Source organism: Phalacrocorax carbo, chromosome 3 (genome assembly GCF_963921805.1).
Source record: "Phalacrocorax carbo chromosome 3, bPhaCar2.1, whole genome shotgun sequence".
Classification (NCBI taxonomy): domain Eukaryota; kingdom Metazoa; phylum Chordata; class Aves; order Suliformes; family Phalacrocoracidae; genus Phalacrocorax; species Phalacrocorax carbo.
The window spans coordinates 91,594,536-91,605,209 of NC_087515.1; the positions used below are offsets into that span (position 1 = coordinate 91,594,536).

General features: G+C 49.9%; 1 protein-coding gene across 3 annotated transcripts; it reads left to right on the forward strand.

The window, feature by feature from the left end:
- Positions 1 to 1,193: 1,193 nt before the first annotated feature.
- On the forward strand, positions 1,194 to 8,641 carry TENT5A (terminal nucleotidyltransferase 5A). 3 transcript variants are annotated; one of them, XM_064447741.1, is made up of 3 exons: positions 1,194 to 1,310; positions 2,216 to 2,729; positions 3,737 to 8,641. In XM_064447741.1, exons 2-3 carry the CDS (start codon positions 2,307 to 2,309, stop codon positions 4,514 to 4,516), a joined length of 1,203 nt encoding a protein of 400 aa, XP_064303811.1. In that variant the 5' UTR covers positions 1,194 to 1,310; positions 2,216 to 2,306; the 3' UTR covers positions 4,517 to 8,641. The 3 variants fall into 3 exon arrangements, with proteins under 3 accessions (XP_064303811.1, XP_064303812.1, XP_064303810.1); XM_064447742.1 differs by lacking the exon at positions 1,194 to 1,310 and adding an exon at positions 1,747 to 2,062; XM_064447740.1 differs by lacking the exon at positions 1,194 to 1,310 and adding an exon at positions 1,748 to 2,066.
- The last annotated feature ends 2,033 nt before the right edge of the window (positions 8,642 to 10,674 follow it).

Genomic DNA, 10,674 nt, shown 5'->3' on the forward strand with positions numbered 1-10,674 from the left:
GCCGCGGGGTGAAGCCACCCCACGCTCCTTGTCCCGCGGGGCTGCAAAGCAGCGGGCACCGACGGCGCTCCTGCCCCGGGGTTACACCGCAGTGTAACGCGGAATTTGGGCGGTGAATCAAGGCTTACACACCACCCCCCCCCAAAAAAAAAAAAAAACCAAAAACCAAACCCCAAAACAATAAAAAACCCCACACGCCGCTGCCAAGAGAAGAATTTCTGCCCGGCCCCGCGCCCCACGGCTGTGCCCCCCCACGGGGAGCGCGCTCGGCGCCCGGCAGGGGGCGCCCTTGCCACACGGCTGCGACCTGCGGCGGCGTGGGGGGGGTAGGGGTCTTGGGGGGCGCTTCCCCACCTGTGTCCCCCCCCCCCGACGGGAGAGGCACTGAGCGCACAGCGGGGACCCCGGGGTTCTTGGGGTGTCGGGGGAAACCGTGCCAGCTCGCCAGGGTCAGGGGTTTCCCCGTGCCGGGCGGGGCTGAGCTCCTACCCCCTCTCCTCCCCCCCCAGCCCCATTCCGCGGCGGAAGGTATTGGGGGGGGGTGCTAAAAATGGGGGGAGGGGGCGGTGTACGGGGGAGCCCGATGGGGCTTACCGCCTCCTCCCCCATTGGCGAAACGCCTGGCTGGGGAGGCCGCGCGTCACGCCGCCGCGCGCCCCCATTGGCCCTTCCTGCCGCGCGTCACGAAGCTGCGAGCAGTGACGCAACGTCGTCCCTACCCCTCCGTTTACTCTCCGCGCAGCCCGCGCGTCTGCGCCGCGGCGCGGGCACCGGGACGGCGGGGAACGGGGGAGCCCTTCCCGCCGTGCCTCCCCTCCGTCCCGGGGTCCGCGGGTGCTGCTGCCTATGGCGGGGCTGCGCTTAGTCTGTTTTAAATAATATTTATATGTATATTTGGCACTTCAGCAGGTGAAAACCAAGCAGATACACCCATGGTTATTAAATATTAAAATAATTAAAATGTAATCGAAAGAATATATGTATAGGTTTATATAGTATGTATGCATCATACACGTTATTTTTCCCGTTCCGCAGTTACCGAAGTTGTACTTCGCAGGCAGGATGCTCCCCTGGAAGGCGCTGACTCGTTCCTGCTCTTCGGGATTTCTTTTTCCCCCCCCGCGCGGCGAAGAGGGAGGCAGGGAAGGAGGGAAGGAGGGAGGGAGGGAGAGGCAGGCACGTCGCGGTGCCCCTGCGCTGCCGCAGGCGGCTTTGAAAATCTCGGTCAGGAGCTGAGCAGCTCAAACCACACGGTCCGGGATCCTCGGCATCTGCTCGGAGCGGGGTTCTTGCCAAATTCCGGCGCTCTGGTATGAAGTTTGGCTGTGCCTGGGATGACCGGGAATGTCGGGGGGGGGCGGCGGTGGGTGGGTGGTAAAAAAGGAAGGGGAAAAAAAAATAGGGAATGAATGGCAGCGCGGAGCTGGGTGTCTCCGGGCGCGCATCTTGGCGCGGCGGGAGCCGGGAGGGTCTGCGCCCCCCGCGGGTGTACGGGGGGAGGGGGGGGGGTTACACATGCTGCCTCCCCCCTCGGCGAGCGGCCAAACCCGTGCGTGGGGCGGCTGCGCTGCGCGGGTTTTCCAGCGGGACCGCGCGTGGGGCGGGGCGGCCGCGCTGGGCTGCGCTGCGCCGCGCCGCGCCGTGCCCTGCCGTGCGTGGCGTGGCGCGGCGTGGCGTGGCGTGGCGGGGAGCCGGCGGGGCGGCCCGTGGGTGCGCAGAGCGTGGGCGTGCCGGGGGCACCGCCGAGGCCGGCCATGCAGATGGAGGGGGCGGGACGCGGGCGCCGTGACTCGGAGCCCCGGAAGAGCGGAGAAACCCCGTATAAAAACTACTGGGGACCTTTCCCGGGCAGAACTACGAAAGCTCCGGAGACGGCGGCAGCCCGCGGCGGCAGCCAGCGGGGCGGCGGCGGGGCGGCCTCTCCGGGGCGCGGGGAGCGGCGGCGGCGGCGGCTCTGCCGGTGGGGCGCCTGCCCTGCAGCACCGCCCGCCTCCGGGGGGCTTTTTTCTGCACCCCCTCCCTCCCCCCTTTTTTTTTTTTTTTTTTTTTACCGATTTACTCAGTAGGTGTGTGTCGTGTGTCTCCCCCTCCCCTTCGCCGCTGGAGGGGGCGGTGGGTGCCGTCCGGCGGTGCGGGGCGGCTGCGGGGGGAGCGGAGGCTCCGGCGCCGGGTGCGCGCCGCTGCTGACCGCTCGCTTTTCCTCCTCTTTTGCTAGGCGCGGAGGGAGAGGGGCCCCGGGGGGGCAGTGAGGAGCCGGAGCGGTGCCATCCAGCCCGGGGAGGAGGAGGAGGAGGCGGCGGCGCACCATGGCAGACGATGAGAAGGCCGGCGGGAGTTACGCGGGCGGCTGCGAGAGCGCGCACTGCAACGTGCTGAGCTGGGAGCAAGTGCAGAGGCTGGACCGCATCCTCAGCGAGACCATCCCCATCCACGGCCGCGGCAACTTCCCCACGCTGGCCATGCAGCCCCGCCAGATCGTCAAGGTGGTGCGGAGCCGGCTGGAGGAGAAGGGCATCGGGCTGCGGGACGTGCGGCTCAACGGCTCGGCCGCCAGCCACGTCCTCCACCAGGACAGCGGCCTGGGCTACAAGGACTTGGACCTCATCTTCTGCGCCGACCTCAAAGGGGAAGCCGAGTTTCAGACTGTGAAGGACGTGGTCTTGGACTGCCTCTTGGATTTCTTACCCGAGGGGGTGAACAAGGAGAAGATCACGCCGCTCACCCTCAAGGTAAACCTGCCCTGTGGCCAGGCGCCCGGAGCGGGCAGGTGTTCCCCAGCGCGCCCACCTCCGGGGATGGAGGGGTGCACTGAGGGACGCAGCTCCCCCCACGCACCCTGACACCCACAGGGGCCAGTGAGCGATTTTTTCACCCCACACTTAAAACCGAGGAGGAGTGTGCAGTAAAGCGTCCTGGCCGGGGCTCCTCACGATTAATTAGGCTTTCCTCCCTCTCCTTTCATTTACTGGGAGCGCTGACTTGCCCGGGGCGCGTGTGTGCAAGGTGCTGCCACATCTCCCAGCTCGGCTCTGCGGCAGCCTGGTTTGCTGGACCCGGTTCCCGGGGTGGCTGGGGGGGAGCTTAGCTGGCTTTAATATCTGCAGGAAGGGAACGCCGTCTGCAAGGCATGCTTTCTTGTGTGCTAAATGCCCCAGCGGAGAGGCATATTCCCTCCTCTCGGAGACAGTTTGCTCGAGTTGATAAGGCTGAATGACAGATGCCTTCAAGATTTTTTAGAGGGATTTTTTTTTTTTTTTTTTAATATTTATGGAAGTGCAAATTTCTGGAACCTGCACTGAAAGAGCGGGGTTGAGGGGAGTGAACACTTGCCAAGTTTTTTTTTTTTGTGGTGAGGGGAGGGAAGGAGAAGTGAAAACCGATAAAGATTCCTTATCTGATTGTAGCCATGACCTTTTGTGTGTGAGTACATGGATATTTGGCATGTGTGTCACAGGCTTCATGTGTAGATGTATTTAGAAGTGATTGAAAGAAGCAGTGTTGCCATGTGCTTCTGTTGCACGACACAGTCCCAGCAGAACGGCCCCCCCTTGCACTGACAGCACTCCAAGCTCTCACATTAAGCATTTCTCCTCTCGTTTGTATCTGCAGGCTCCATTAAATCTTTTATGAAATTCTAGGATGGGGTGGAGGTGGGGGGGAATGTGAATGTGTGCAGCGAGGGGGAAATTTCTTGCATCTGTGTCTTCATTCGCTCATTTTGTCTTTCCAATTATAGGAGGCTTATGTGCAGAAAATGGTAAAAGTATGCAATGATTCAGACCGATGGAGTCTCATCTCCTTGTCCAACAACAGTGGCAAAAATGTGGAGCTGAAATTTGTGGACTCTCTGAGGCGGCAGTTTGAATTCAGTGTCGATTCCTTTCAAATCAAGCTGGACTCCCTGCTGCTTTTCTATGAGTGCTCAGAGAATCCGATGACTGAAACTTTTCACCCAACTATCATTGGTGAGAGCGTCTATGGGGATTTCCAGGAAGCCTTTGATCATCTTTGCAACAAGATAATCGCCACCAGAAACCCCGAAGAAATCAGAGGAGGTGGTCTTCTGAAGTACTGCAACCTTTTGGTAAGGGGCTTTAGGGCTGCCTCGGAATCCGAGATTAAGTCCCTGCAGAGATACATGTGCTCGAGGTTTTTCATTGACTTCTCAGACATTGGAGAACAGCAGAGAAAGCTGGAGTCCTACTTGCAGAACCACTTTGTGGGATTAGAGGACCGCAAGTATGACTATCTCATGACCCTTCACGGTGTGGTGAATGAGAGCACAGTGTGCCTGATGGGACATGAGAGGAGACAGACTCTGAATCTGATCACCATGCTGGCCATCCGGGTCCTAGCTGAGCAAAATATCATCCCCAATGTGGCCAATGTCACCTGCTATTACCAGCCAGCCCCATACGTAGCAGATGCCAACTTCAGCAATTACTATATTGCTCAGGTTCAGACGGTGTTCCCTTGCCAGCAGCACACATACTCTACTTGGCTGCCCTGTAATTAAGGATCGAAATTAGTAGACCCGGTGGGGAGAACGTTTTTCTAAGACGTAGGAAGGGGCAACGGTCCCCTTTGAAAAGGGGTGTTTTGTGCAATGATGATCTGCTCTAGTTTTCAAGCTTGGGAAAAGCTTGTGGTTCTTCTAATAAATAGCAGGAGCATGATCGAGAAAGAACCCCAAAATAATTGGATCCTGCCCCAGAGCACAAGAGGCCTGTCATTAAAAGCAACCAGCTTCCCCTGAAATAAGCGAGGGAGGAATGCTTGATGACAATATGGGTTGGCAGTATCTGCTCCCATAGCTTTGGCATAGAGAAGGTGGGAAAGCCTTATTTTCTTTTATTTTTATTCTTACTCTAGAATGGAATCTGCAAAAGGGAGAATATGAAAGAAAGAAAACAAAAAAAAAACCAACAAAAAATTTTCACAAAAAACAGTTCTATATATATTCAGGAATTAAAAGTTAGAGGCATAAAGCAGAGATAAGCTGAATAAAAATGTATATTGGAATTACTGCGTTTGGGGCTTGCAGCAAGTGCCGTCTATGGATTGACCGTGTAGAATGTATAGCTTGCTTGACTAGAACGCTTTCCCAGAAACAGCTTGCTCCAAATGAACAGTAGTGGATTGGTACACTTAGAAAAACAGAAACACGTACGATGACAAAGTCCATTATTTCCAGCTGTGTGCATGCCTCATATTTTAAAAATGTGAGAATGCAGGAAAACCAGCTGTGGCAAACAGAATATACTCAAGGACCAAAGATTTCACAGATAAGTTATCCGAGCAAAGAAGATTCAGTAGAGTATATATATATATATATATATATATATAAAAGAAAAGAAAGATGTTGCTATATTTGTACACACCAACAGTAATCAAAAGTGCCTGATGCCTTCATAGAATTTGAAGTGAGAAGAAAATATAGTTTTGTGGTTTAACCATGCATTTTGTTTTATCAGGGACACAAGGATTGAAAACAAAAAAAACCCATAAGCTTGTGAATAAGTGGTGGAGGAAATGCCCTATTTTTTTTTTTTCTTGGCAAATACCTGTATAGAGTTAATGTTATGTCGGTGTGCTATTATCCTAGGTACGTGTGTGTATGTGTGTATATATGTTTGTGTGTGTATATATGTACATGTTATAGGTGTCGATCTATATATATACACACACAATATATATTAATGTGGTCTAGGAAAATGTAGCAATTAAGGAATGTTTAAATAAAGTACTCTGTGTTTTCCAGTTTGCGACAGGATGTCATAGGACAGTGGGCACCTTGCAGTGAATTTTTAACCCACACCTGAGAAATTTGGAGTAAATGAACCAGTCAGGATTAAGGTGGGATTCAGATAATGTCTTTGGTTGCAAGAACAAGGATTACAGTAATTCAGTGGGTTGCTTGTGAGCCATAATAATTCCACGGAGAAACATATGACTAGCTGATTTTTTTTTTTAAACTATTTTGTACTGTAATACCATTTTGACATTTAACCCACTAACGTTGTGACTGCATACCTCCATAAAGCGTAATTCAGTGGAACGTGGATCAAAGATAGGTTTATTTAAACCCCCTGACAGCTAAAGAATATTGTATTAGTTGGTGATTTGAACACTAATTGTTAATATTTAAAGGAGTATTTTTAATAGAATGCGTTATGCATTCCAGGACCACTAGAATTTAGCAAATGTGAAATGAACCCTTTTTAAGAGTGTTGCACGATTGCTTAAATTTATATTTTATATATATATTATATATATATATTTTTATGCAAATATTAAACATCTTTGATCTGGTTGTCACACTGCATTTACAATTTCAGTACTGTACTTTATTTAAATGGAATCACTTTACATTGGAACAGTAACTATTCACTTTCATTTCCTCTCCCAAAAGACCGGCGGAGAAACAAAATCAACCTCTGCCGTTGTTTTCACTTCAGTGCCATCTCTGAAGGTGTTAAATTCTTTGTTGGGCTTTGAAAACCTGATGACTAAGTGACACTTGACTCTAATATTTTGCTTTTTCTTACTGAGGAAGAAAAAAAAAAAGAACCAAACCCAAAAGAAAAGGGAATTCAGGCTTTTGAACGAAAACTCGCTGTCCCCTGCCTGGTTGCAGGCAGGGTCTGGCCCTGGAGGAGGCAGGGGCAGGGGAGAGGACTCGTGTCCTGGCAGTGCGTTTTCCCTACGGAGCGAGTAAGGTACATCTATTTTTGTCGCGCTTTGTACTTTTCACTCTGGAGGCAATTTAACAGGAACCTGATTTGTTTACTGCAGCACCTTCCCTGTGAGCCCTTCAGGAAGTGTAAGAGCTGGTTCATTGCCGTTCGCGGTGTTGACTCGCAGAACCTCGTCCCCACCTTCCCTTCCTCCGGCGCTGGCTGCGGCCTCCCGCCAGGCTTCTCATCCCCTGGTCCCCACAAGGTCCCCCTGCAGCCCACCCAGAGGGTCCGGGCTGGGTGCTCCCGGCCCGCTCTTTCCCCTTGCTTCCAGCTCCTGGGAGGGTTTGCTAGCGGAAGCTACGGGGAGGGCTGGGGAAATAGGATCAGCTGGTAATGTGGTATGTCTTCTCTCACCACAACTATTTGCAGCAAATAAATGAGTCATCCGCTCTGTAAAAAGGGTTTGAGAATCTATAGCTGTGCCACAACCGCAGAACGCTGATAGTACATGACATGATGTATTTTTCCTTTGAAGGACCCTTTTTTTTCCATTGCTTGAAAGTTTTGATTTACTTCCTCTCAGCTCAAATTGTATTGTGTGTTTTTTTTTATGATTGACAGCAGCTAGTTACCTTATAGTGCATGCAGCAGGGCTCTGAGCTAAACTGCACCTTTCAGCATTTGCATTTTGATACATATATAATATGTTTTTATATATATTATATAGGTATTCCGGATCTGTTTTGCATATGTTAATGATCAAGTGGTGGAACTGGTGGAGCTTTGTTTTATCTGTGACTGGTAGCTTAAAAGGTGCCTGGTGTTAGAGGTGGGAAGAAGGCATGAGTTCAGGCCAAGAGTAAAATAAGAACCCCTTTTCAAAGCTGGTTTACTTCTGTGGTTTGCACACCTTCCATACCATATATCATAAAGTCTGACTTTTTTTAACTGTTTTTTCCTCTCCTCTTCAGCACACTGGTACTTTTAAAGTTAACAACCATGTTCTTGCTTTGTAGACTTCATTTTTCCCATCCAATCAGATGTAAGGTTAGAACTTGTGCTACAAGAGACAGTGTCCCTTTTAAAGAGCTGAACTCATTAACAACGTTGACCTGATTACAGTAAAACTGTTTGTGCCGCAACTGAATTTACTGCTAACCAACAGGGCACTAAACATGGGTAGATGTAGTGATCGTGAAACAACTGAGAGCTTTGAAATGGATTTTTTTTTCCTTCGACATAGCTCTCCTTCTAAATGCAAGAACATTTCTTCTAAAAATAGAAGGGCAATTAGAAGACCCAAAAGATTATATTTTTCTAGTTTCTCTTATTGCACTTAAAATATTTTTTTATCTTACACAAAGGCCTTCACACAAATCTTCTAAACACCTCTGATTAAATGCTTGGTTTGCATCAGGTGAGAAGCTCCTACCAGTTCGAAAAAAAGCTTTTTTTTTTTTTAATTGAGAAAATGAAGTGTGTTAGATAAAACTGCACAGAAAAGGAAAAACTGTAATTGCATATTCAGTTCCTATTTGGATATATTCTTTTGTATGGTTTTCTTTATGCAGAGAGTTTCCCTTGCAAGAAAGAAAATCAGTGTACTGTTTTGCTGTTGTAATAATGGTTTGCTAACAAAATAAATAGTAAAAAAAAAAAAAGCCTGAAAATTTCAAGACAGCTTGGCTAAAGCACTGCAGGCTCCTGCAGTCTGTGGGAGTCTGTGCAGATTTGCTTTCCCTCAGATTTCCTTACAACTGTTGCCTTCTGCAAGGCATCCTGTTGCAGCAAACTGCTCCTTGGATTGCTCTTTTGGAACATTTTGGCTATAGGCTTTGTCACAGACAGAAAAAGAGCTGATGGAAAACAGACTCTGGAGGGAACAGATTGTGAATTTTGTTTACAGCATCCAATATTTGGATTTTTTTTGTAAATAAAAAGAAGTTATTTTTTTCTATTGATTTGTGTCTGCTGTCTTCCGTGTCTGAAATAGCTCTGGCCTGCTGCTAATGAATACCAAGTTAGCTGTGATTAAAAAAGGACAAGGGCAGCACTTTTCTGAGAAGAGCAGCGTTCGGCCGCTTTCCGATTGGAGCACAAGACGGTTTGGAAAGCCCTGCCTCGTCCCAGCCAACTTTGACTGGCTGCACTCCGCTGTGGAGGAACCACCCCAGCCAGTGCCAAAACTCGTGCCCTAGTGCTGGTCAGGCTGCGCAGAGGGTCTGGAATCTGAAAACCAAAACAGTGCCGCAGCAGCCCCATGCTCTTGCTGCCTTCCCAGTTTAAATCTCAGTACCGGGACTGAAACCTTTTCGTGATGCCCGGGGCTTGTGCCTCACAAACCACCATGCTGGCAGTAACGTGAGGCTTGATGCCCTTGAGAAGTATTCAATAGGAGCTGACGCCCCCACGTTACTGTTTCGGTAGGCCTGGGAGGCAGTGGGGTGCTGCTCCGTGGGTGTAAAGGTGGGGCTGTCCGTAGCAGATGGGTGCTGCAGGTCCTGCAGCTCGGGGAGCTGCTGGGGAGCGGGGATGTGCATGCCAGTTTGATTCAGCTGCTGAATCAGTCCAGTTCTTCCCACAGACTGAACATTTACTCTCCTTCCCTGACCTACAATGCTGTCCTTGTCAGCAGGGGTATTTTCTGTTTGCTGTGTTTACAGGGGAGATGCCTCTGTAATGAAGGCTAATTTCCTTAAAAGGCACTTCAAGGGAATATAAAGTATTAATTTACAATGCTCGTGGCAATACTTTTTCAACCAGGGTGCCTCAGACTGCCCCAAATTTGAAAAACATTGACTAAGACTCTGCAGTATGTAGCTCTTACTAGGCTCATTCATACACGAGTGCTGGGCTTGGAAAGCTCACACTGGCTAAGCATGAGTGTGAATGTGCTTATTGTAATGATGAGTGAACCTGTATTCCCCTGTAAAAACAAACAAACAAACAAGCTGCTGGGACTGCTCGTTTTTCCAGGCACAGGAGCAGCCCCCTCGCCGAATGCCGGGCGCCTTCTGCACAGTGCCTCTTTTGAAACCTGCCGAGCATGGGATGGGACTGTCAGCCAGCCTGGCCCAGGGAGGGGGATGCGCTTGGCATCCCTGCCCGTGCGGCATCGCCCTTCCTCCCACGTTACTGCCAGGGGAGAGAGGGGGACGTGGCCTAACGCTTCCTTCTATTAACTTGCTTGGTTATAAAATATTTTAGGCAGTCTGACAAAGGCGGCTGCACCGCCCAAGGACACAGATGGAAATCAGCGGATTGGAAACTGTCTAAATCCAAATGCTTTTGCTTGTCTCTCAAAATCCAACCCTGAATAGATGCTCTTATGCTTTGGAGTGAGTTAATTCCAGTTTCTCTGCTTAGGTTTTTGGGAGGTTTTTTTGAAAGATGCATGCCAACTCAGTATCTGGAGCACTGTGAACCCTCCTTCCCAAACCAAGGAGGAGTACGATGGGATTGGGGCCAGCTGAATGCTGTGCTTTAGTAGTTTGTGTTTTTAAGGAGGGAGTAGCGTTCAGGACCGTGCAAGAGGGAGGGCAAAAGCAAGGTGTGAGAATGTGAATTACCTGAGTGAGAACACCCTGGAAAGCTGGAGGACACGCTGATAGGTTAAAACAGGAGGGGAGAAATGGCTCAAGTCTTTAACTTGTGTTCACCCAGCTAAAATGAGTCCGATCAGGGAAGCTGTCACTTGTAAAGATAAGTAACAGTCTGCAGTTTCTCTTGGCTGCAGCAGCACATTTTTATTTTATTGCTTTAAAAAAAAGAAAAATCTCCAGAAACCCTTTTGCCCAGGAACAAAGCTGAATGTAGGCTAAATCAACCCTACATCCTCTAGTAAATGTACCTGCAGTCCCTGGAAGGCAATAAATTAATAACGCTGAGTTGAGTTTTATAAATCTGTTCTTGGGAAACCCTCATGAAACCTCTGCAGAGATTTTTGTAGCACAGTTGTGTGCATCTTGTTTCCAAGTGTTTGTGTGGAACTGGT

Bases quoted from the DNA above. Each gene is read 5' to 3' on its own strand.
- TENT5A (XM_064447741.1), top strand. From the start codon at position 2,307: ATGGCAGACGATGAGAAGGCCGGCGGGAGTTACGCGGGCGGCTGCGAG. The intron at 2,730-3,736 runs GTAAACCTGCCC...TTCCAATTATAG, and splicing joins TCACGCCGCTCACCCTCAAG to GAGGCTTATGTGCAGAAAAT.